The 26,998-nt window shown below is 45.3% G+C and overlaps 1 protein-coding gene across 9 annotated transcripts in view; it reads left to right on the forward strand.

Moving 5' to 3' along the window:
* Nucleotides 1–26,998, forward strand: part of LOC110532462 (calmodulin-binding transcription activator 1) — a 617,258-nt gene that overhangs the window by 555,617 nt on the left and 34,643 nt on the right. For 5 of the 9 annotated variants that reach the window (XM_036988465.2, XM_036988466.2, XM_036988468.2 and 2 more), the window contains 3 exons: nucleotides 1,724–1,877; nucleotides 23,508–23,648; nucleotides 24,134–26,439. In XM_036988465.2, coding sequence (XP_036844360.2) covers nucleotides 1,724–1,877; nucleotides 23,508–23,648; nucleotides 24,134–26,439 — 2,601 coding nt within the window. The remainder of the gene's footprint in view (nucleotides 1–1,723; nucleotides 1,878–23,507; nucleotides 23,649–24,133; nucleotides 26,440–26,998) is intronic. The other 4 variants (XM_036988471.2, XM_090184911.1, XM_090184913.1 and 1 more) reach the window with 1 other exon arrangement.

Consider the following 26,998-nt stretch of genomic DNA (forward strand, 5'->3'; position numbering starts at 1 on the left):
CCCTCCATCTTTATTATCCCTGGTGTATCTCTCTCCCCCCCACATCTTTATTGTCCCTGGTGTAACTCTCTCCTCCCTCCATCTTTATTATCCCTTTGGTTTCTCTCCTCTCCCTCCATCTGTATTATCCCTGGTGTATCTCTCTCCTCCCTCCATCTTTATTATCCCTGGTGTATCTCTCTCCTCCCTCCATCTTTATTATCCCTGGTGTTTCTCTCTCCTCCCTCCATCGTTATTATCCCTGGTGTTTCTCTCTCCTCCCTCCATCTTTATTATCCCTGGTGTATCTCTCTCCTCCCCCCATCTTTATTATCCCTGGTGTATCTCTCTCCTCCCTCCATCTTTATTATCCCTGGTGTTTCTCTCTCCTTGTCCCTACATCTTTATTATCCCTGGTGTTTCTCTCTCCTTGTCCCTCCATCTTTATTATCCCTGTTGTTTCTCTCTCCTTGTCCCTCCATCTTTATTATCCCTGTTGTTTCTCTCTCCTTGTCCCTACATCTTTATTATCCCTGGTGTTTCTCTCTCCTTGTCTCTCCATCTTTAATATCCCTGGTGTATCTCTCTCCTTGTCCCTCCATCTTTATTATCCCTGGTGTTTCTCTCTCCTCTTGCCTCCATCTTTATTATCCCTGGTGTATCTCTCTCCTTGTCCCTGCATCTTTATTATCCCTGGTGTATCTCTCTCCTTGTCCCTCCATCTTTATTATCCCTGATGAATCTCTCACCCCTCCCTCCATCCTTGATCAAGGTAGAGAGAGAGGATAAGGGGGTTGGAGAGGGGAATGGAGGAATGAGTGGTACAGATGAATGGTTTGGACCAGTAGGGAACACAGACCTAGATGCATGTTGATTTAGAATCCACTTAGCACTGAAGAAGCTTCAAACTACACTCAAACACATGCTGCCATTACATTTCTTTTGTTACTTTAACAGGTGTGTGTGTGTGTGTGTGTGTGTGTGTGTGTGTGTGTGTGTGTGTGTGTGTACACCTAATGAGAGTGAGTGTGGTACATGTGTGTGTTGTTATTGGCATTAGTGTGTTACTAATAAATGGAGTCTTAAGGAGTGGAGTGGGAGTGTTTCTCCTGCCACTGTTTACTCTGCACAGTAATCAAAGCTATTCATGATTACAGAACACAATTGATGTTATTCACACCGGCTCAACCGGTCTTTTAAATGGCACCAATTTTTCATAAGCTGTCAATTTAGGGAATTTACATACTGTAGGTAACATTTGTGGCGGGTAAATTGGTGGATCTGACTGGGTACACAGGCAAGTTAATAGAGGGCATTGGCTCGGCATGTGGGAGGACTACACAAAATGCTATAAGTGTGTTACGTGCACATAGCAGGGCCATTACCTCACACGCAGACACACAATCTTCCAAAGAGGTTTTAACATCCCCTCCACATATTTCTTCAGAGACACATTTATGTTTTGCTTCTCTTTCTCTGTCTCTCTTACCCTCTCTCTGTGACTCTCTGTGAGCTTTTCTCACTCAATTATTTGTGTGAGAGTTACCATGTCTCTCCAACAGCAGCCTATTCCAGCAGCATGTCTGTGTGCTAACACAACAGCTGTAATGCTGGAAGGTGTTACACTTCCAGCAGGGTCTCTCTCTCTCTGGGCCTATGTGTGATTCCCATTCTCTCTCACTGTTACCAGACCCACATCATCTGAGTCTGCTGACTAACCTAAGGTTCCCCTCCTTCTCTCCAGAACCCTGACATCGTGCTCGTCCACTACTTGAATGTGCCGGCCATAGAGGACTGTGGGAAACCATGCGGGCCAATCCTGTGCTCCATCAACACAGACAAGAAGGAATGGGCCAAGTGGACCAAGGAGGAGCTGATTGGCCAGCTCAAGCCCATGTGTGAGTATCTGACCTATCACATTTAGAGCACAGCACTTATTGAGAGCGCCAAGCCTTTTCAAAGCCTTATTCATTACAGGTGCAAGGGTCTCTTCTCAAGGGTCTAGCCCTAAGAGCCCCAGACACACAAACAGACTAGACACTCATGTCTGGGTCTTTAATGCTCAGACCTCTCCTAGCCTTATTAATGTACCCACACAGGCTCTCTTAGAGACCTGGCCTGGTTACTATGTTGTTATTGTGTTCCTGACTGGAGCTGTCTGGTAAACAGAGGTCACCTATCACCCAGCCCTCCAGCACCACGGTGCCCAGCCTAAGAGCACACATCTTGCTGCTGTGATGGCACACTGTCGTATTTCACCAAACAGACATGAGTTCAAAATTTGATTTATTTCAGAATTCTTTGTGGGTTTGTGTAATCTGAGGGAAATATGTCTCTAATATGGTCATACATTTGGCAGGAGGTTAGGAAGTGCAGCTCAATTTCCATTTTGTGGGCAGTGAGCACATAGCCTGTCTTCTCTTGAGAGCCAGGTCTGCCTATGGTGGCCTTTCTCAATAGCAAGGCTATGCTCACTGAGTCTGTACATAGTCAAAGCTTTCCTTAAGTTTGGGTCAGTCACAGTGGTCAGGTATTCTGCCACTGTGTACTCTCTGTTTAGGGCCAAATAGCGTTCCAGTTTGCTTGGTTCTTTCCAATGTGTCAAGTAATTATAATTTTGTTTTCTCATGTTTTGGTTGGGTCTAATTGTGTTGCTGTCCTGGAGCTATGTGGAGTCGGTTTGTGACCAGAGCCCCATGAACAGCTTGCTGAGCAGACTTATCTCTCTGTAGGTGATGGCTTTGTTAGGGAAGGTTTGGGAATTTCTTTCTTTTAGGTGGTTGTAGACTTGAAAGGCTCTTTTCTGGATTTTGATAATTAGAGGGGTGATCCATGTCTCCGTTGGGACCAAAAAGCCAAGGGACTGAAGGGCAGCATAGGCTGAGATGAACTCTGCGTTCTGACCGCAGATCAGCAGTTCCAAATGCTGCCAGATGCCCGGAATTCCACCTGGGTTTTGTGTGCAGGGTACACTAAATCAGAAGGGTTGCAGACAAGGGGTGGGGAGCGTCTGTAAAGCCTACAGGGAGAGGAACTAACAGGTAGAACACACACACAGTAGTTGACAAAGATACAAAAAAGCTAAATGAGATAATCTGTAAATAACTAGGTAAGATACTCAAGTGACAGAGTGGTGTGAGCCTTCCTCTCTTTCCTTCCTCAAACAACTCGGCAGAACCGTCTTAGTTTCGGCGATGGCCTTAAAATTCCGGCAGAACTGAACGACCACCGCTTACAGCTGCCGCTGAGAAACCAGGGAGACTGAAGAACTAACACTGATTGCTAATTGCCTAGCAGAGGTGGAGAGCACGCCTCCCTGTACTAATTGCTGATTGCCTAGGAGAGGTGAAACCACGCCCCCTCCAATACAGCCACTGATTACTAAAACAAGTCACAAATTGCCCTGCCCCCTGATCCTGGTTGATGTGTCAACAACTATCTGCAAGTTATGAGCAGTCAGCAGTTCACACACCAATTAGTCTACTGGGAAGACAGGCAGCACTTAAAGTAGATGGCCCTAGCTAGGAAAAAGACCACAACAGATGAAGACAAAAAAAGTATACTTCTGGAGATATCAGGAGTCCTCTAGTTATAGAATAAAGCACCATAAAGGGCAATGGGTTCTATAACTGATTCAATCATTTTTAAATATGAATTTCATGTTCCCTTTGATGGCGTAGAAGGCCATTAGAAGGCCTTTCTTGCCTTCCTTGTCTCTCAGATCATTCACAGTTTTTTGGAAGTTACCTGTGGTGCTGATGTTTAGGCTGAGGTAGGTATAGTTTTTGGTTTGCTCTAGGGCATGACATTTCTTTTTGTGGTCCTGGCAACTGGAAAAAATGTGGAACACCATGTCTTACTGAGATTCACTGTCAGGGCCTAGGTCTGACAGAATCTGTGCAGAAGATCTAGGTGCTGCTGTAGGCCCTCCTTAGTTGGGGACAAAAGCACCAAATCATCAGCAAACAGTAGACATTTGACTTCAGAATTTTGTAGGGTGAGGCTGGGTGTTGCGGATTGTTCTAGTGCCCTTGCAAATTCGTTGATACAGTTGAAGTCGGAAGTTTACATACACCTTAGCCAAATATATTTAAACTCAGTTTTACAATTCCTGACATTTAATTCTAGTAAAAATCCCCTGTCTTAGGTCAGTTAGGATCACCACTTTATTTTAAGAATTTGAAATGGCTGAATAATAGTAGAGAGAATTATTTATTTCAGCTTTTATTTATTTCATCACATTCTCAGTGGGTTAGAAGTTTACATACACTCAATTAGTATTTGGTAGCATTGCCTTTAAATGGTTTAACTTGGGTCAAATGTTTTGGGTAGTCTTCCACAAGCTTCCCACAATAAGTTGGGTGAATTTTGGCCCATTCCTCCTAGTAACTGGTGTAACTGAGTCAGGTTTGTAGGCCTCCTTGCTCGCACACACTTTTTCAGTTCTGCCCACAAATCTTCTATAGGATTGAGGTCCGGGCTTTGTGATGGCCACTCCAATACCTTGACTTTGTTGTCTTTGAGCCATTTGCCACAACTTTGGAAGTATGCTTTGGGTCATTGTCCATTTGGAAGACCCATTTGCGACCAAGCTTTACCTTCCTGACTGATGTCTTGAGATGTTGCTTCAATATATCCACATAATTGTCCTACTTCATGATGCCATCTATTTTGTGAAGTGGACCAGTCCCTCCTGCAGCAATGCACCCCCACAACATGATGCTACCACCCCGTGCTTCACGGTTGGGATGGGGTTCTTCAGCTTGCAAGCCTTCCCCTTTTTCCTCCAAACATAACAATGGTCATTATGGCCAAACATTTATTTTTTTGTTTCATCAGACCAGAGGACATTTCTCCAAAAAGTACGATCTTTGTCCACATGTGCAGTTGCGAACCGTAGTCTGGCTTTTTTTATGGCGGTTTTGGAACAGTGGCTTCTTCCTTGCTGAGCGGCCTTTCAGGTTATGTCGATATAGGACTCGTTTTTACTGTGGATATAGATACTTTTGTACCGGTTTCCTCCAGCATCTTCACAAGGTCCTTTGCTGTTGTTCTGGGATTGATTTGCACTTTTCGCACCAAAGTACATTCATACGTATCTAGGAGACAGAACGTGTCTCCTTCCTGAGTGGTATGACGGCTGCGTGGTCCCATGGTGTTTATACTTGCGTACTATTGTTTGTACAGATGAATGTGGTACCTTCAGGTGTTTGGAAATTGCTCCCAAGGATGAACCAGCCTTGTGGAGGTCTAAAAAAAATTCTGAGGTCTTGGCTGATTTATTTTGGTTTTCCCATGATGTCAAGCAAAGTGGCACTGAGTTTGAAGGTAGGCCTTGAAATACATCCACAGGTACACCTCCAATTGACTAAACTTATGTCAATTAGTCTATCAGAGGCCTCTAAAACCATGACATCATTTTCTGGAATTTTCCAAGCTGTTTAAAGGCACAGTCAACTTAGTGTATGTAAGCTTCTGACCCACTGGAATTGTGATACAGTGAATTTTAAGTGAAATAATCTGTCTGTAAACAATTGTTGGAAAATTACTTGTGTCATGCACAAAGTAGATGTCCTAAACGACTTGCCAAAACTATAGATGGTTAACAAGACATTTGTGAAGTGGTTGAAAAACTAGTTTTAATGACTCCAACCTAAGTGTATTTAAACTTCCGATTTCAACTGTATATACACTGAGTGTACAAAACATTAGGAACATATTCTCTTTCCATGACATAGACTGACCAGGTGAATCCAGGTGGAAGCTATGATCCCTTATTGATGTCATTTGTTAAATAGACTTCAATCAGTGTAGATGAAGGGGAGGAGATGAGTTAAAGAAGGATTTTTAAGCCTTGAGACAATAAGACATGGATTGTGTATGTGTCCCATTCAGAGGGTTAATGGGCAAGACTAAATATTTAAGACAGTGTTTGAGACAGTGTATGAGAGTGTTTGGGAAAAATGTCAGGGTTTGTATGATGATAATAATCTTTTAGGGGCTTTTGAAAATCTTTGAGAGAGTTGTTAATAGCCAGACTCCAGGCTGTATGTATGTGTGTGTGCGGGTGTATGTGTGCGGGTGTATACGTGCGTGTATGTTGGCAGGGGCAGGGCGGTGATGGTGAGTGATGTTCACATGGCTGATTATTGGTGATGGGACCAGATAGAGAGTAGTGTGTCAGCAGCTTTCAGATGCACAGTGAGGGACAGATGCTATGTGAATACAGACCAGCTAGCCAGGCAAGGCCCTAACACACACACACACACGCTGGCCATGATCACCAGAGCATACGCTCCACTATCGTTTTCTCCTTCATTGCTCCTCTGGCAATCAGTTTAGGAGTCACTTGAGCATCCCATCCACCACAGGACAGTACATGACAGGATATATCAGTACAGGACAGTACATGACAGGATATATCAGTACAGGACAGTACATGACAGGATATATCAGTACAGGACAGAACATGACAGGATATATCAGTACAGGACAGTACATGACAGGATATATCAGTACAGGAAATGACAGTTAACAGCATTGCTGTGAACTACTGTATTCATCAGGTGTGGGGCATCATTTCAATCCCAGCCATTTGCAGTAATGCGTGAAGTCATTAACTTTGGGGAGTTGTTGGGACAATGAGGGCCGAGAAGGGTGAGATGCCTTCTAGCTGATGGGCTACATGAGGCTACATGAGGCCACATGCAGCTGCGTTCCAAATTGCACCCTTTTCCCTATATAGTGCACTACTTTTGACCAGGTCCAATGGCCAATTGGGACACATCCACAGAGCAACAAAGCAGCCTCAGCCATTGTATTTACAATTGCCCTTTTCTTGTGACAACAGGTCACAAATTCTGCTGCTGTGATGACACACTGTGGTATTTCACACAACGGATATGGGAGTTTATCAAAAATGGAAATGTTTTCGAATACTTTGTGGGTCTGTGTAATCTGAGGGAAATATGTGTCTCTAATATGGTCATATATTTGGCAGGAGGTTAGGAAGGGCCACTCAGTTTCCACCTCATTTTGTGGGCAGTGTGCACAAAGCCGGTCTTCTCTTGTGAGCCAGGTCTGCCTATGGCAGCCTTTCTCAATAGCAAGGTTATACTCACTGAGTCTGCACATAGCCAAAGCTTTCCTTAAGTTTGGGTCAGTCACAGTGGTCAGGTATTCTGCCACTGTGTACTCTCTGTTTGGGGCCAAATAGCATTCTAGTTTGCTCAGTTTATTTGTTAATTCTTTCCAATGTGTCAAGTAATTATCTTTTTGTCTTCTCATGATTTGGTTGGGTCTAATTGTGTTGCTGTCCTGGGGCTCTGTGGGGTCTGTTTGTGTTTGTGAACCCCATGACCAGCTTGCTTAGGGGACTCTTCTCCAGCTTAATTTCTCTGTAGGTGATGGCTTTGTTATGGAAGGTTTGGGAATCGCTTCCTTTTAGGTGGTTGTAGATTTTAACGGCTCTTTACTGGATTTTTATAATTAGCGGGTATCGGCCTAATTCTGCTCTGCATGCATTATTTGGTGTTTTACGTTGTACACAGAGGATATTTTTGCTGAATTCTGCATGCAGTCTCAATTTGCCGTTTGTCCCATTTTGTGAATTATTGGTTGGTGAGCGGACCCCAGACACCACAACCATAAAGGGCAATGTGATCTATAACTGATTCAAGTATTTTTATCCAGATCCTAATTGGTATGTCGAATTTTATGTTTCTTTTGATGGCATAGAAGGCCCTTCTTGCCTTGTCTCTCAGATCGTTCTCAGCTTTGTGTTACCTATGGCTCTGCTGTTCAGACCGAGGTATGTATCGTTTTTTGTGTGCTCTAGGGCAACGGTGTCTAGATGGAATTTGTATTTGTGGTCCTGGCAAATAGATATTTTTTGGAACACCATTATTTTGGTCTTACTGAGATTTACTGTCAGGGCCCAGACAGAATCTGTGCAGAAGATCTAAGTGCTGCTGTAGGCCATCCTTGGTTGGGGACAGAAGCACCAAATCATCAGCAAACAGTAGACATTTGACTCCAGATTCTAGTAGGGCGAGGCCAGGTGCTATAGACTGTTCTAGTGCCCTCGCCAATTCGTTGAAATATATGTTTAAGAGGGTGGGGCTTAAGCTGCATCCCAGTCTCTCTCCACAGCCCTGTGGAAAGAAATTTGTTTTTTTGCCAATTTTTACTTGTGTACATGGATTTTATAATGTCGTATGTTTTTCCCTCAACACCACTATCCATCAATTGGTATAGCAGACCATACCAAATTGAGTCAAAAGCTTTTTTGAAATCAACAAAGCATGAGAAGACGTTGCCTTTGTTATGGCTAGATTTTTATGTCAATTAGGGTGTGCAGGGGGAATATGTGGTCTGTCGTATGGTAATTTGGTAAAAAAAACAACTTGACATTTGTTCATTACATTGTTTTCACTCTGGAAATGTATGAGTCTGCTGTTAATGATAATGCAGAGGATTTTCCCAAGGTTGCTGTTGACGCATATCCCACGGTAGTTATTGGAGTCAAATGTGTCTCCACTTTTGTGGATTGGGGCGATCAGTCCTTGGTTCCAAATATTGGGGAAGATGCCAGAGCTAAGGATGATGTTAAAGAGTTTAAGTATAGCCAATTGGAACTTGTTGTCTGTATATTTCATCATTGAATCGAGGAAACCTTCAACACCAAAGGAGGGTTTATATTTTGTCCTGTAGTTCAATCCAGTGAGTTCTGGTAGTCTTTAATAGTTGATACTAAGATTTGTATTTGATCATGTATATGTTTTTGCTGTTTGTTCTTTGTTATAGGGCCTAAAAGATTGGAGAAGTGGTTTATCCACACATCTCTGTTTTGGATAGATAACTCTTCGTGTTGTTGTTGATTTAGTGTTTTCCAATTTTCCCAGTAGTGGTTAGAGGCTATGATTCTTTAATTACATTTAGCTGATTTCTGACATGCTGTTCCTTCTTTTTCCGTAGTGTATTTCTGTATTGTTTTAGTGATTCACCATATTGAAGGCGTAGGCTCAGGTTTTCTGCGTCTCTATGTGTTTGGATGGATAGGTTTCTCAATTTCTTTCTTAGGTTTCTGCATTCTTCGTAAAACCATTCGTCATTGTTGTTCATTTTCTTCGGTTTGCTGTTTGAAATGGTTTGATTTGATAGGGAAGCCGAGAGGTCAAATATACTGTTTAGGTTTTCTACTGCCAAGTTTGCACCTTCACTATTACAGTGAAAAATGTGTCACGGAAGTTGTCTGAAAGGGATTGAATTTGTTGTTGCCAAATAGTTTTTTGTTAGGATTTCACACTACTTTCATTCCATCTATAGCATTTCTTAATATTATTAAGTTACATTGGCTTTGATGCCTCGTGATTGAGTATTCCTCTGTTCATGTAGACTGTGATTTTGCTGTAATCTGTAAATGATCTGAGAGACTCTGGTTTGAGGTCAGTGATAAAGTAGTGTACAGTACTACTGCCAAGAGATGAGCTATAGGTGTACCTACCATACTAGTCACCTCGAAGCCTACCATTGACTGTGTACATACCCAGCGTGCAACAGAGCTGCTGACCCGTTTTTGTTGGTTATGTTGTCGTAGTTGTGTCTAGGGGGGCATATGGGGGAGGGAATGCTGTCACCTCCAGGTGGGTGTTTGTCTCCCTGTGTGCTGAGGGTGTCAGGTTCTTGTCCAGTTCTGGCATTTACAGTGCCTTGCGAAAGTATTCGGCCCCCTTGAACTTTGCGACCTTTTGCCACATTTCAGGCTTCAAACATAAAGATATAAAACTGTATTTTTTTGTGAAGAATCAACAACAAGTGGTACACAATCATGAAGTGGAACGACATTTATTGGATATTTCAAACTTTTTTAACAAATCAAAAACTGAAAAATTGGGCGTGCAAAATTATTCAGCCCCTTAAGTTAATACTTTGTAGCGCCACCTTTTGCTGCGATTACAGCTGTAAGTCGCTTGGGGTATGTCTCTATCAGTTTTGCACATCGAGAGACTGACATTTTTTCCCATTCCTCCTTGCAAAACAGCTCGAGCTCAGTGAGGTTGGATGGAGAGCATTTGTGAACAGCAGTTTTCAGTTCTTTCCACAGATTCTCGATTGGATTCAGGTCTGGACTTTGAGTTGGCCATTCTAACACCTGGATATGTTTATTTTTGAACCATTCCATTGTAGATTTTGCTTTATGTTTTGGATCATTGTCTTGTTGGAAGACAAATCTCCGTCCCAGTCTCAGGTCTTTTGCAGACTCCATCAGGTTTTCTTCCAGAATGGTCCTGTATTTGGCTCCATCCATCTTCCCATCAATTTTAACCATCTTCCCTGTCCCTGCTGAAGAAAAGCAGGCCCAAACCATGATGCTGCCACCACCATGTTTGACAGTGGGGATGGTGTGTTCAGCTGTGTTGCTTTTACACCAAACATAACGTTTTGCATTGTTGCCAAAAAGTTCAATTTTGGTTTCATCTGACCAGAGCACCTTCTTCCGCATGATTGGTGTGTCTCCCGGGTGGCTTGTGGCAAACTTTAAACGACACTTTTTATGGATATCTTTAAGAAATGGCTTTCTTCTTGCCACTCTTCCATAAAGGCCAGATTTGTGCAATATACGACTGATTGTTGTCCTATGGACAGAGTCTCCCACCTCAGCTGTAGATCTCTGCAGTTCATCCAGAGTGATCATGGGCCTCTTGGCTGCATCTCTGATCAGTCTTCTCCTTGTATGAGCTGAAAGTTTAGAGGGACGGCCAGGTCTTGGTAGATTTGCAGTGGTCTGATACTACTTCCATTTCAATATTATCGCTTGCACAGTGCTCCTTGGGATGTTTAAAGCTTGGGAAATCTTTTTGTATCCAAATCCGGCTTTAAACTTCTTCACAACAGTATCTCGGACCTGCCTGGTGTGTTCCTTGTTCTTCATGATGCTCTCTGCGCTTTTAACGGACCTCTGAGACTATCACAGTGCAGGTGCATTTATACGGAGACTTGATTACACACAGGTGGATTGTATTTATCATCATTGGTCATTTAGGTCAACATTGGATCATTCAGAGATCCTCACTGAACTTCTGGAGAGAGTTTGCTGCACTGAAAGTAAAGGGGCTGAATAATTTTGCACGCCCAATTTTTCAGTTTTTGATTTGTTAAAAAAGTTTGAAATATCCAATAAATGTCGTTCCACTTCATGATTGTGTCCCACTTGTTGTTGATTCTTCACAAAAAAATACAGTTTTATATCTTTATGTTTGAAGCCTGAAATGTGGCAAAAGGTCGCAAAGTTCAAGGGGGCCGAATACTTTCGCAAGGCACTGTAGGTAGCCACAGACTAGTACATGTCCCTGGGCCTGGAAATTATTAATTTCCCCCTCCAGGATGGAGAAGCTGTCTTCATTAAAGTATGGGGATTATAGTGGGGGGATATAGGTTGCACACAGGAGGACATTTTTCTCTGTTGAGATCATTTTCTTTTGAATTTCTAGCCAAATGTAAAATGTTCCTGTTTTATTTAATTAAATAGAGTGAATTAGGTCTGTTCTATACCAAATTAGCATACCCCCTGAGTCCCTTCCCTGTTTCACACCTGGTAGTTTGGTGGATGGGACTACCAGCTCTCTGTAACCTAGAGGGCAACCAGTGGGTTCATCTCCTCTATAGCGTGTTTCTTAGCATGACAATGTCTGTATTTCTGATTTCTTTGGTGAAGTCCAGGTTCCTGCTCTTTAGGCCAAAGGCAAATGACCTCAGGCCTTGAATATTCCAGAATCTCTCTCTTCCTCCCTCATAAAACAACCAGGATATAAACATCAGCTGTAAGGTAGAGCAACAGTGTCACCTAGTGGTGTGTTGATAGAAAAGCCTATCTCCCTGATCATAGGGAAATAGAGGGGTGGAGGCGAAGTGCACAGCAGCATTATATTATATTATCTATGTATTATTCAGCTGTGAATAATACAGCAGGCCTTTTCAAACGGTACATTCTCCCCAGAGTGACTCATGTCTTACACAAAAAGCTATGGTTCATCAGCGGATATACGCAGGTGTTTATTGCTGTATACGGGAGGGAGAGTATGTAGTCTAGCACTAAGGATCTCGGAGGGAAAAGGAATCACTTTTACTTCTCTGAAGTTTAACATGTAGACCCACAGAGGAAGAGGCTGGACAGAGTCCCATTCCCTACCCTCTATCGTAGCTACAAACCTTCGGTTTAACTAAGTACTGTGCAAATTAGTAAGCTCTGGGAAACTTTGAAGTATGTTTTGATGTTAAGCAATGTATCATGCTGCCATTGATATGCATGTTCGCTTAAGGCTTTAAATTTGAAGACTACAAATTGACCGCAAGAATCCCAAACAGATTCAATATTTGACTAAAACCTAATAATTTCATTACATTATACGATCATATATATACTGAGTGTACAAAACATTATGAACACCATGACATAGACTGACCAGGTGAAAGCTATAATCCCTTATTGATGTCACTTGAATCAGTGTAGATGAAGGGGAGGAGACAGGTTAAAGAAGGATTTTTAAGCCTTGAGCCAATTGAGACATGGATTGTGTATGTTTGCCATTCAGAGCGTAAAGGGGCCAAATAAAATGACCCGCGGCCCACCAGATGAGGAACCCTGCTCTAGACGTGAGTTATTCTCTACACATGATGTCCCACTGCACAAAGTCTTTGACATGTCTAATGACACAGAAAACCAAGTAGCAATTGAGATGATATGGTTCACTGGATCCTAGTCTAGCTGTTTGTGTTGTTCTGCCGACAAAAAAACATACAATAGCAGAGACATAACCACACACAGGCACACACACACACACACACACACACACACACACACACACACACACACACACACACACACACACACACAAACAGTCAACATGGCCTTGTCTGAACTGGTCCTTCCCCAGCCCTAGAGAGGAGAGAGTCAAAGATGAGGGTTGAGGGTTGGGCTGGGGGTCACAGCGTGGGTTCTCTGCTATGAAAGGGCAGGTAGGCCAATGAGAAAGCACCAGACGAGTCAGGCAGCTTGACTCACACCCCTCTTCTGATGCAGTAAACAAGCAGGAGCCCCGGCCCAGTGATGCTCCAACCCTAGCCCCAGCCATGGAGTCAGCTGATAGACAAACACACCACCAGCATCCCTATATCCCTCCCCCTTTCTCTCCTTCCCTCTATCTATCCCTCCAAATCTTCCATCCAGGGTTAGGCCAAACTAGACCAGGGCATGGCAGGGCAGGGAAGTGGGTGCATGGCACCATATCCCAGTCAGTGCCCAGTGGTGCAAAGAGAATGTGATTTGATCTGTGTATCCTGAAGACAGACGCTGCTCATCAGGCCGCATCCCTTACATGCACGGTCGTTCCGGATGATGACACAGGAATTAGCTGGTTGTGGTGGTGGTAGTGATGCCGCCGGACGGAACAGAACCTTGTGGCTGTTAGAGAACAGGGGAGGTTTAAACACAACCCTGAGTAAGGAGGGAAGACAGGCGGATATGTCACACACACACAAACACACACTCACACATACACACACACAAACACACACTCACACATATACACACACAAACACACACTCACACATATACACACACAAACACACACTCACACATATACACACACAAACACACACTCACACATATAAACACACAAACACAAACACACACTCACACATATACACACACAAACACACACTCACCCATATACACACACAAACAGCTCAGACCCCCGAGGGTGAGACCAAACCAGGCAGGAGAGCATTTACTGAGCTATGACAAACCCTGGCAGACTGGCTTGGGGCATCATGCAGAGCCATAGTGAGGCAGGATTGTTTGGACTAGCGGCAGTGGGGGTACATAGTGGATTTAAGCGGCAGTGTTGAGCTGTCACTCTGAGGTCTGTCAAAGCTCTGAGTCAGCTCTCTACTATAGCTCTGCTCTGGCTTTGTCACGAAGGGGGACCCGTTTCAGAACACCTTGCATGACAGTCTCTGATCACCATATTACTAATGCCTGCATCATCATAACAGATGTGTTACTGAGATAACAAACAGTTATGAGGTCAGACAGGTCATTTGAATATGTATCTAATTCACAGGGAAAGAGTAAAACAACAGATACATACGTCATTTAAAAAAAATCTGTGTGCATTACTGTATATCAAAAGGTTGGCAGGTCCTCATTAAAGTCCTGTAGATCAATTCATTACTCCCTTTTTGTTTACAAAGCTCTACTACACAAGCTTCCAACTTACCTAACTTTGTTGCTAACCTATAAAAGAATGAGATACCAAACCCACTCACATGGTTGGTTATCTCTTCAGATTCCTTGGGTCTGCACGGAATTAGGTAAATCTGCTTTTAGTTTTCACTTCCAAAATGCATTACATTTGGATTCCCTGGTGCCACTAGGGCATTTTAAAATTCTGATGATAAGTGAGTGCACCGAGGTGTGCAATTGTTTTTAGTGATTGATTTAATAACTTGTTTATGATGGCTGTGATGTTAGTGATGTTCTAATGTAATGTAGTGTTGGTTTACTTTATGGTCTCAGGACACCATTGAAAATGAGACCCTGGTCTCTATCGGGCTCCCCTGATTAAATAAAAGGTAATAATATTATAGTTATGTTTATTGTCTTTGCCATTCCTAATCTGAGATCATGTAGCCAGGTGTCATTAAAAAAATTTGACCCTCCCCTCCCCCCAACATTACAAATATGTTCACATGACCCTCCCCTTGTACTGTAAGATCCCCCCTCATAGAATGAATTCAAAATAATGTTTTTAACCACAAATACTGTAGCGGCCCTGTGTTTATAAATGTGGATATCAACTTTGCCGCTTCAGCATGCTTTTGTGGCACAGTTGATGCCACGCAGGGCTACAGGCCAGAAGGTTGAGGCTTCGCCAAACACCACAGACGAGCTCACTCTCCCTGCCTGTTTCATTCAACTACGATCAGAGCCATCTGCAGACAATGATCAGCTAGAGGGAAATCAGATTTTCAACATTTTGATGCCATATTTATAATTATATAAAATATATGCAACGAATTGTCCACCAACAGGTTTCTGTGCCAATGCACCACACAACCAATAAACAAAGCATACCGACTTCGGGCACTTTAATACCATGGCTTGTGTTTTCAACACCACAATAAATAGACTATGTCAATCTCGACAAAAAGAACATACATCTCTCCCTACCTTGTATTCTTACCCAGTATCAAAGGCTTGGCTTAACAATCTCTGAATGTTATTACACTTTTTGGTGTTTTGTAACAGATTGGAAAGAGTTTTGTAACTCTTTCTATTCACCAAATGATAAAGGTGACCGGGATCAATAGTTGGGGACAATTGTGGTCCCTATTTTTAACATCAATACCACGGATGCTGACGTCTTGCTCCCAGACATGCTAAACACCTTCTTCACCCGCTTCGAGGAAAACATAGTGCCACCGACGTGGCCCACTGCGTGACTGACATGAGTAAGTCATTTAAGCATGTTAACCATCGCAAACCTGCCTGCCCAGCCGGCATCCCTAGCTCAGAGCATGTGCAGACCAGCTGGCGGGGATTGTTTACGGATGTATTCGATCTCTCCCAGTCTGTTGTCCCCACTTCAATATGTCCACTATTGTTCCTGTACCCAAGAAAGTGAAGGTAACTATTCTAAATCACTATTGCCCCGTAGCACTCACTTCTGTCGTCATGAAGTGCTTTGAGAGACTGGTTAAGAATCATATCAGCTCCACCTTAACCGACATTCTAGACCCACTACAATTTGCATATCGCCCCAACAGATCCAAGGATGATGCAATCACCATCACACTAAGAACTGCCCTATCCCACCTGGACAAGATATATACCAATGTAAGGATGATATTCATCAACTACAGCTCAGCCTTCAACACCATAGTGCCCTCCAAGCTCATCACTAAGCTTGGGACCCTGGGTCTGAACCCTGCCCTGTGCAACTGGGTCCTGAACTTCCTGACGGGCTGACCCCAGGTGGTGAAGGTAGGCAACAACACCTCCGCTACGCTGATCCTCAACACGGGTGCCCAACAAGGGGGTGTGCTCAGCCCTCTCCTGTACTCCCTGTTAACACATGACCACGTGGCCATGCAAGTCTCTAACTCAAACATCAAGTTTGCAGACGACACAATGACTAGACAGCCTACAGGGAGGAGGTGAGGGCCCTGGTGGAGTGGTGCCAGGAAAATAACCTCTCCTTCAACATAAAAAAAAAAATGAAGGAGCTGATTGTGGACTTCAGGAAACAGCAGCGAGAGCACTCCCCCATCCACATCGACGGGCCACAGTGGATAGGGTGAAAAGCTTCACGTTCCTTGGCATGCACATCACTGACACCCTGAAATGGTGCATCCACACAACAGTGCCTCTTCAACCTCCGGAGGCTGAGGACATTTGGCTTGGCCCCTAAGACCCTCACACACTCCTACTGATATACCATTGAGAGCATCCTGTCAGGCTGTATGGCAAATGCACTGTCAGCAGCCACAGGGCTCTCCAGAGGGTCATGCAGTCAGCCCAACACATCACCGGGGGCACACTGCCTGTCCTCCAGGACATCTACAGCACACTGTGTCACAGGAAGGCCAAGAAGATAATCAAGGACCTCAGCCACCAAAGCCACAGCCTGTTCACCCCGCTACCATATAGAAGGCGGTGACAGTACAGGTGCATCAAAGCACCTGTACTGTCAATATTGTAAATATATCACTAGCCACTTTAAACAATGCTACCTTATATAATGTTACTTACCCTACATTATTCATCTCATATGCATACGTATATACTGTACTCTATATCATCGACTGTATCCTTATGTAATACATGTATCACTAGCCACTTTAACTATGCCACTTTGTTTACATACTCATCTCATATGTATATACTGTACTCGATACCATCTACCTACCATCTTGCCTATGCTGCTCTGTACCATCACTCATTCATATATCCTTATGTACATATTCTTTATCCCCTTACACTGTGTACAAGACAGTAGTTTTGGAATTGTTAGTTAGATTACTTGTTGGTTATTACTGCATTGTCGGAACTAGAAGCACAAGCATTTCGCTACACTCGCATTAACATCTGCTAACCATGTGTATGTGACAAATAACATTTGATTTGATTTGATTTGAAGCTGAGACCGAGAGACTGAAAAACAGCTTCTATCTCCAGGCCATCAGACTGGTAGACAGTCATCACTGGCAGGCCTCGTCACTGTTACTAGCCAGCTACCATCCGGTACTCTACCCTGCACCTTAGGCACTGCTGCCCTATGTACATAGTCATTAAACACGTGTCACTTTCATAATATTTACATATAACTACTGCTGTACACACCTTTCATATTCATATACTTTCCATAATCTCAATACACACCATCATATACATTTATTCCGAACTCTTACACTGCTTGTTCTAATATTTCTATATTTCTTCATTCCTTTCTTTTTCATTTTTGTGGATTTGCGTGTAATGTTGTGTACTGTTAGGGATTACAGCATTATTAGAGCTAGAAACATTACCATTTCGCTACGCCCACGATAACATCTGCATAATATGTGTACGCAAAAGTATGTGCATAAATATGTACTGCACATAAAAATAACTTTAGCGATTATATTTCCATGTACCAAAGAAAAAATACAAGTTAAATGGGTTTCCATCACACTTTCAACTCTACTGATGGTTTTCTCACCCAACGATTGTTGCGTTATAAAGATTTTTGCGAAATCTCGCTGTTGGCTAGAGTGCATTTATATGATGAGATTAATATGGACAAAATAGCGAGATTATTTTAATTGTCAAACGGCAGACAAGCATAGAGAATCATGTCACCAGAAAAAGACCCTAGATATTTATTGGAAAGGAGCATCAAACTCATCACTTTGCACTTTCACCATCGTGTGAAGTTCCTAAGATATTTAATCTGTAGACCAATAAACTGCATGCTTTCCCTACAAATCATGGGAGGACCACACATGTCATCGCGTAACTCCCAAATGTACTTGAATATGATAGTTATTATATAAATATTTGCACATTAAAGCGTTTCCACCGACATTTCTCGCATAATTGCTTTTACCGACACAAAAAGATCTCACCTTGTCTAGCGTATTTTGCTTTGTCGCCATTTGTAAAGTTTCCCGAAAAATGTTCTCTTTCCATCAGGCCTGTCTTTACATTTTTTTTTATCTGACATGCATTTTACTGGCATAAAATGTTTGGATGGAAGCCTGGCTATTATAGGGGGGGCAGTTTAGCCTAGTGGTTAGCGCATTGGGCCAGTAACCGAAAGGTAAAGGTAAAAATATATAAATAACCTGCAGATAAACCCACTATTCCCCGGTAGGCCGTCATGGTAAATAGAATTCGCTCTTAGTTGTCTTGCCTAGTTAAATAACAAAAACTGTTAAGTCATTTTGAGGATGCTCGAAGGATGTTTTGGACTAACGCATGCCTACAGGAGACTTTTGAAGTAACCCAATCAGATGAAAATATTGTGACTAGTTGTGTGCCATATATAAAAGGTAATACATTTCACAAGTTAAATGATACATGTTTAGGCAATATTGAAGAGTTAGGCTCTAGGTGCGCTAAGAATAGCCACTCGGATTGGAGAGGAGGCACCGCGCATGTTCAACTTTCCAGAATCACTGGGAGCATATGTGGCCACATTATTATAGGACAACATGGGAGAATGATGATGTGCAACAGACGGCGCATCTCAGTATCAGAAGTAAAAATACTGCAAGACTGGCCTGCTAACTAATCCAAGTGGAATGACACGTGAAAACAATAATGCTAGGTACGGTAATTGTATTGTCCTTAAACAAGATCAATAGAGGAGTGATCCGCCAGCATTGAAGTGAAAGCACCCTGATTAGCTTTCTCCTTGTCTTTGTATCTCTCTGGAGCAGCGTTCTAATTTCGCTCTCTCTCTTTTTTCTTTCTCTTTCTTTCTTTCTTTCTTTCTTTCTTTCTTTCTTTCTTTCTTACTCGCTCTCTCTCTCTCCCGCAAGCATGCACACACACACACACACGTATTTACTCCCTCTCTCCCTCCCTCTCTTCTGCCTATATAACAGGGAGGTAGCGAGGCGTGGGAACCAGTATTAGAGCTGCCTTGATTTTGTTTGATATTCTAAATGTTCCCCACTTCAGAAATATTACCATATTTTTTGTTTTCTGGTTCAGAGCTGGTGGCATGGCAGCAGCAGCAGTAGTATCAGTCACGTGTGATATTATAGGCCTTATGCTTGTGCTAGCAGCATCACTATCATCCTGATGAGAAGAGGAGTCTGGCTGCCAAGCCTGAGCTAGGAAAGAAGTGAGAGGTATTAGGAGGTGCCGGTGAAGTGTGACTGGAGCAGGCCAGCCAGAAAGGCAGCCAGCCAGGCAGGCAGGCAGGAGTGGAGTTGTGAAGGAGAATTACTCTCTTCTCTTTCCTCCCTTGGCTGCAGCTAGACTGTGTTCCCCTCTAGTGGTTTCCCCATTACAGCCTGAGCAGAGGTAGAGGCAGCACAGGGGGGAATGTCACCTTCATAAGCACTCACATAGCAGGAGCAGAGGGAAATACAATGACACAGAAAAGCCAGCAGGTTTACTCCATGCTGGTTGTGTGCTTGGCTACTTCAGGAAGTAGTGGTGTACAGTACAGTTGGTGGGGAAATGCAGGGAAAGAGACAAGACATTGCTCAGTAATTCTGCGTTGCACAAGCACACTGTGGTGTGAAGTGGGATAGTTGGGGATGGTATGTTACAGGGTGCAAGTAAGGGGTGTAGAAGTGATAGGATTCAGTATGCGTATGGGTGGGTTAGTAGTATACAGTGTATTAAGGGGGTGTATGGGTGGGTTAGTAGTGTACAGTGTATTAAGGGGGTGTATGGGTCGGTTAGTAGTGTACAGTGTATTAAGGGGGTGTATGGGTGGGTTAGTAGTGTACAGTGTATTAAGGGGCTGTATGGGTGGGTTAGTAGTATACAGTGTATTAAGGGGCTGTATGGGTGGGTTAGTAGTGTACAGTGTATTAAGGGGCTGTATGGGTGGGTTAGTAGTGTACAGTGTATTAAGGGGGTGTATGGGTGGGTTAGTAGTGTACAGTGTATTAAGGGGGTGTATGGGTGGGTTAGTAGTGTACAGTGTATTAAGGGGCTGTATGGGTGGGTTAGTAGTATACAGTGTATTAAGGGGCTGTATGGGTCGGTTAGTAGTATACAGTGTATTAAGGGGGTGTATGGGTGGGTTAGTAGTGTACAGTGTATTAAGGGGCTGAATGGCTGGGTTAGTGGTGTACAGTGTATTAAGGGGCTGTATGGGTGGGTTAGTAGTATACAGTGTATTAAGGGGTGTATGGGTGGGTTAGTAGTGTACAGTGTATTAAGGGGTGTATGGGTGGGTTAGTAGTGTACAGTGTATTAAGGGGGTGTATGGGTGGGTTAGTAGTGTACAGTGTATTAAGGGGCTGTATGGGTGGGTTAGTAGTTTACAGTGTATTAAGGGGTGTATGGGTGGGTTAGTAGTGTACAGTGTATTAAGGGGGTGTATGGGTGGGTTAGTAGTGTACAGTGTATTAAGGGGCTGTATGGGTGGGTTAGTAGTTTACAGTGTATTAAGGGGCTGTATGGGTGGGTTAGTAGTGTATAGTGTATTAAGGGGGTGTATGGGTGGGTTGGTAGTGTACAGTGTATTAAGGGGGTGTATGGGTGGGTTAGTAGTGTACAGTGTATTAAGGGGGTGTATGGGTGGGTTAGTAGTGTACAGTGTATTAAGCGGGTGTTTGGGTCGGTTAGTAGTGTACAGTGTATTAAGGGCGTGTATGGGTGGGTTAGTAGTGTACAGTGTATTAAGGGGGTGTATGGGTGGGTCGGTAGTGTATAGTGTATTAAGGGGGTGTATGGGTGGGTTAGTAGTGTACAGTGTATTAAGGGGGTGTATGGGTGGGTCGGTAGTGTACAGTGTATTAAGGGGGTGTATGGGTGGGTTAGTAGTTTACAGTGTATTAAGGGGGTGTATGGGTGGGTTGGTAGTGTACAGTGTATTAAGGGGGTGTATGGGTGGGTCGGTAGTGTACAGTGTATTAAGGGGCTGTATGGGTGGGTTAGTAGTGTACAGTGTATTAAGGGGCTGTATGGGTGGGTTAGTAATGTACAGTGTATTAAGGGGCTGTATGGGTGGGTCGGTAGTGTAGAGTGTATTAAGGGGGTGTATGGGTGGGTTGGTAGTGTAGAGTGTATTAAGGGGGTGTATGGGTGGGTTAGTAGTGTACAGTGTATTAAGGGGCTGTATGGGTGGGTTAGTAATGTACAGTGTATTAAGGGGGTGTATGGGTGGGTCGGTAGTGTACAGTGTATTAAGGGGCTGTATGGGTGGGTTAGTAGTGTACAGTGTATTAAGGGGGTGTATGGGTGGGTTAGTAGTGTACAGTGTATTAAGGGGCTGTATGGGTGGGTTAGTAATGTACAGTGTATTAAGGGGGTGTATGGGTGGGTCGGTAGTGTACAGTGTATTAAGGGGCTGTATGGGTGGGTTAGTAGTGTACAGTGTATTAAGGGGCTGTATGGGTGGGTTAGTAATGTACAGTGTATTAAGGGGGTGTATGGGTGGGTCGGTAGTGTACAGTGTATTGAGGGGCTGTATGGGTGGGTTAGTAGTGTACAGTGTATTAAGGGGCTGTATGGGTGGGTTAGTAATGTACAGTGTATTAAGGGGGTGTATGGGTGGGTCGGTAGTGTAGAGTGTATTAAGGGGGTGTATGGGTGGGTTGGTAGTGTAGAGTGTATTAAGGGGGTGTATGGGTGGGTTAGTAGTGTACAGTGTATTAAGGGGGTGTATGGGTGGGTCGGTAGTGTAGAGTGTATTAAGGGCGTGTATGGGTGGGTTAGTAGTGTACAGTGTATTAAGGGGGTGTATGGGTGGGTTAGTAGTGTACAGTGTATTAAGGGGGTGTATGGGTGGGTCGGTAGTGTAGAGTGTATTAAGGGGATGTATGGGTGGGTTAGTAGTGTACAGTGTATTAAGGGGGTGTATGGGTGGGTCGGTAGTGTAGAGTGTATTAAGGGGGTGTATGGGTGGGTTAGTAGTGTACAGTGTATTAAGGGGGTGCATGGGTGGGTCGGTAGTGTAGAGTGTATTAAGGGCGTGTATGGGTGGGTTAGTAGTGTACAGTGTATTAAGGGGGTGTATGGGTGGGTTGGTAGTGTACAGTGTATTAAGGGGGTGTATGGGTGGGTTAGTAGTGTACAGTGTATTAAGGGGGTGTATGGGTGGGTTGGTAGTGTACAGTGTATTAAGGGGGTGTATGGGTGGGTTAGTAGTGTACAGTGTATTAAGGGGGTGCATGGGTGGGTCGGTAGTGTAGAGTGCATTAAGGGCGTGTATGGGTGGGTTAGTAGTGTACAGTGTATTAAGGGGGTGTATGGGTGGGTTGGTAGTGTACAGTGTATTAAGGGGCTGTATGGGTGGGTTAGTAGTGTACAGTGTATTAAGAGGGTGTATGGGTGGGTTGGTAGTGTACAGTGTATTAAGGGGGTGTATGGGTGGGTCGGTAGTGTACAGTGTATTAAGGGGGTGTATGGGTGGGTTAGTAGTGTACAGTGTATTAAGGGGGTGTATGGGTGGGTTAGTAGTGTATAGTGTATTAAGGGCGTGTATGGGTGGGTTAGTAGTGTACAGTGTATTAAGGGCGTGTATGGGTCGGTTAGTAGTGTACAGTGTATTAAGGGCGTGTATGGGTGGGTTAGTAGTGTACAGTGTATTAAGGGGGTGTATGGGTGGGTTAGTAGTGTACAGTGTATTAAGGGGGTGTATGGGTGGGTTAGTAGTGTACAGTGTATTAAGGGGGTGTATGGGTGGGTCGGTAGTGTATAGTGTATTAAGGGCGTGTATGGGTGGGTTAGTAGTGTATAGTGTATTAAGGGCGTGTATGGGTGGGTTAGTAGTGTACAGTGTATTAAGGGGGTGTATGGGTGGGTTAGTAGTCTACAGTGTATTAAGGGTGTGTATGGGTGGGTTAGTAGTGTACAGTGTATTAAGGGCGTGTATGGGTGGGTCGGTAGTGTACAGTGTATTAAGGGGCTGTATGGGTGGGTTAGTAGTGTACAGTGTATTAAGGGGCTGTATGGGTGGGTTAGTAGTGTACAGTGTATTAAGGGGGTGTATGGGTGGGTCGGTAGTGTAGAGTGTGTGGTGGTGATTGGAAGGGGGCTGGCATGGTTGGTGGTGAGGGACTGTATTAAATATACTTATTTTTGGACATTTACATTTTAGTCATTTAGCAGAAACTCTTGTCCAGAGCGACTTACAGTTAGTGATATATATATAAATATATAGGTGGGTCAGTAGTGTACGGTGTGGTGGTGTGCAGTGAGGCGGGTGGTGGTGGGGAGGGGGGCTGGCGTGGCTGGCTGGCTGGTGGTAGTGGCTGTCTGGCTGACGTCTGTGTCTCCTCCTCTCTCCCGGCAGTTCATGGCATCAAGTGGACTTGTAGCAACGGGAACAGCAGCTCTGGCTTCTCAGTGGAGCAGCTGGTGCAGCAGATTCTGGACAGCCACCAAACCAAGCCACCTCCCCGGACCCACAACTGCCTCTGCACGGGCACCCTGGGTAAGGGGGAGGGGATAGGGGGTAGATAGGGGCAGGAGGATAGGGGGTGAGAGAGAAAGGGGAGATGGGTAGGAGAAGTCGAAGGACAGAAGGTAGGGAGAAGGAGAAGAGGTTTAAGCTCATACATCATGCTCAGAGTCAATGTGAAAGTGTCAGGGTCATGGCTCTCTCTTTTTGGATTGATAAAAGTTCAAATAGTATCAAAAGGAACACCAATCAATCAAATGATTACTTGAATTACAATTCCTTGGATAATTACATGTGTTTCCAGGTGATTTGTTTAGGTTCAAAATAACAGGAAGTATTCTTATTGGTATAGTATGAATTCTGATGAACTGTTGTAACAAGTCATTCAAAGCCTTCCCACAGAATTAGTTTGTGTCACCAAGATTCACTGTATCCTTCTACATTCTTTGTAGATGATTGATGACTTCTACTGTATCTAATGCTGTCTCTTAGTAACCTCTCCTTCCTCCCTCTAACAGGTGCAGGGAGCAGCGTGCATCACAAGTGCAACAGCGCCAAACACCGCATCATCTCCCCCAAGGTGGACCCCCGTGGAGGCTACAGCAGTGGTCACTCTGAGGTCCAGAACAACGACGTGTCTGAGGGCAAGACCGAGCACAGCAGCCATGGAGGAGGGGGAGGAGGAGGAGGGAAGAGCTCAGGGGGAGGAGGGGGTAGCGCCAGAGAGAAACGCAACGGCAAGGTCCACAAGCCTGTTCTCCTGCACCAGAACAGCACAGAGGTGTCCTCTACCAACCAGGTGGAGGTCCCAGACACCACCCAGAACTCCCCTGTGTCCATCAGCAGCGGCCTGAACAGCGATCCAGACATGGCTGACAGTCCCGTGGTGACGGGCTTGGGCCACGTAGCCGCCGTCATGTCCCAAAGTGTCTTCATGTCCGAGGTGACCGGAGACCCCGTCTACAGCATGTCCCCCACAGGGGGCCCCAACACCCACCTCATGGGCCCCGACGCTGCCTCCCAGGGCCTGGTGCTGTCCGGTGTTGTGGCAGACAGCCACAAGTTTGCCTTCCCCAGCGGAGGAGTTAGGGAGGTTCCCGGGGTGGCGGGGGGAGCAGACGGTCTGTCCATGCTGTCTGCAGCCGGGGTGTCTGAAGAGCTGGTCCTATCCAGCAGTCTGGATAACGGAGGCATGAAGATACCTGAGACCACCATGAACTTCGACCCTGACTGCTTTCTCAACAACCCCAAGCAGGGCCAAACCTATGGGGGCAGCAGGCTGAAGGGGGATGGCAGCTCCTCTTCCTCCTCCTCTTCCTCCAACGGCACCAATGGCAGCATGCAGCGCTCTCCCTCCATGTCAGACTCTGGATACAGCTTCAACTCTGCTCTGGTGAAGAACATCAAGACGGAGGACATGTCCTTTGAGCAACAGCTGGCCACCGAGCAGGGATACCAGGTGGGGGTGGTGGTGAGCTGTGGAGGAGGTGTGTCTTGTTCCTCTGGGGCAGGTTCAGCACAGGGCTCCCTCGGCCTGACCCCTGCAGGCTCTCTGCTGCCCTCTGGAGGAGGCCTGAGCCCCAGCACTACCCTGGAGCAGATGGACTTCAGTGCCATCGATGCCAAGCAGGACTACTCGTCCGGGGCTGGGACAGTGAGCTATGGCCAGGCTATGAACAGCCCCCACCTCTCCCACCAGAGCCACTCGCCCAGCTTCTTCCTCCAGGACACCCAGCAGTCCGGCCAGGCCCAGCAGGGCAGGTCTTCCATGGGCCAGAAGACTCACTTGATGGAGCACAACTCCCACGACTCCACAGCCTACATGAGCCTGCAGGTGGTCAAGACGGACTCCCCTGGCAGCAACGGCCATCTCCACCACCACCACCAGGGCCAGCACAGGGCCAACTGCAACGGGGGCTCCCCCACCGAGGGGCCAGGGCAGGGGCCTGGGTCTCTCCAGCTCCTGCAGTACCAGGGGGGCTTCCCTGGGTTGGGGCCGGAGCATGAGGAGGTGGTGGGTCTGGAGCAGCCAGGCAGCGTGAGCTCAGGCCAGGCCGGGGGAACAGAGAACGGAGAGGGTCTACTGAAGCCTGGAGATCACCTCCAGGCCTGTGGAGGAGGCAACCAAGAGGGGGGAGGTGCAGAGCACTACCTGCAGCAGACCAACGACGGAGGAGGAAGTCAGGGAGGTGGAGGGAAAGGAGTGGCCATGCACAACGGAAATGGCGTCAACAATGACGGCAGCAACCGCTCCCAGCAACAGCAGCAGCTGCAGCCCCTCCTCCAGGGGGCTGGGATGGTCCAGGGCCTCTACAACACCGTGGGCCCCCACCAGGGCCTGGGCGGAGCGGGCTCTAACGGGGGAGCAGGAGGGGGAGGCATGGAGATCAGCCTGGACCACTTCGACATCTCCTTTGGGAACCAGTTCTCTGACCTTATCAATGACTTCATCTCTGTGGACGGTAGTGGAGCTAACATGACGGCCGGAGGAGCCCTCTACACCCACCAGCTGGTGGGCAACCACCGCTCAGATGGCCAGGCCACACCTAGCGGAGCTCCTCAGCAGGACCAGGAGGACGGGGGGGTAGGAGGGGCCCGGGGGGCAGGATACAGCCCCTCAGAGCTTTGTCTCCAGCCCTGCTGCAGCCCCCAGTCCCTTGGTGGAGGGGCCGGGGGTGCAGGGGTGGAGCCAGGCTCCCTGGCCTACATGCACGTGGCGGAGGTTGTGTCTGCAGCCGTGGCCCAGGGGGCTCTGGGTATGCTGCAGGCCACTGGAAGACTCTTCATCGTCACTGACTACTCCCCTGAGTGGTCCTACCCTGAGGTGAGCCTCCACCACACTGTTAGTGCATGTTCTCCTCCTTTAACTATAATTATACTCTAATTTAATTACTAAATAGTTTTATTTTAGTCAGACAGATTTTTTTTTACTCCTACCAACAAACACACATATCAACATAGTTTGAATTATCTGTAAGATCACTGTTCAACCACGGGATGGCAGCTCAATAATGTAATGTACAGAGAGTGTAAGTCTGTGTAACATCAATGACACTGTTCCACCACAAGATGGCGACCACTTTGGTCAATCAGAAAAATGTCTGTAAAATCACTATCCAACCACAGGATGGCAGCCCAGTCAAATAGAACACAGAGACAATAAAAGTCTGTGTAATGTCAATGACAATGTTCACCCATGAGATGGCAGCCCTTTCACTAGATTTCATGCAGTTTGAGGATACATCACTGTGTGATCATGTTATTCCTATTGCTCTCCCCTAGATGGCAGCATGACATTAAATAATAGCCAAAATCACACTCGCTCCCTCATATCTAGTATAGATTCAGTTTATCCATTTCCCGCTCTGTGAGTCTGTGTGTTT

Source organism: Oncorhynchus mykiss, chromosome 9, assembly GCF_057628025.1.
Source record: "Oncorhynchus mykiss isolate SJ-2025 chromosome 9, ASM5762802v1, whole genome shotgun sequence".
Classification (NCBI taxonomy): Eukaryota; Metazoa; Chordata; class Actinopteri; order Salmoniformes; family Salmonidae; genus Oncorhynchus; species Oncorhynchus mykiss.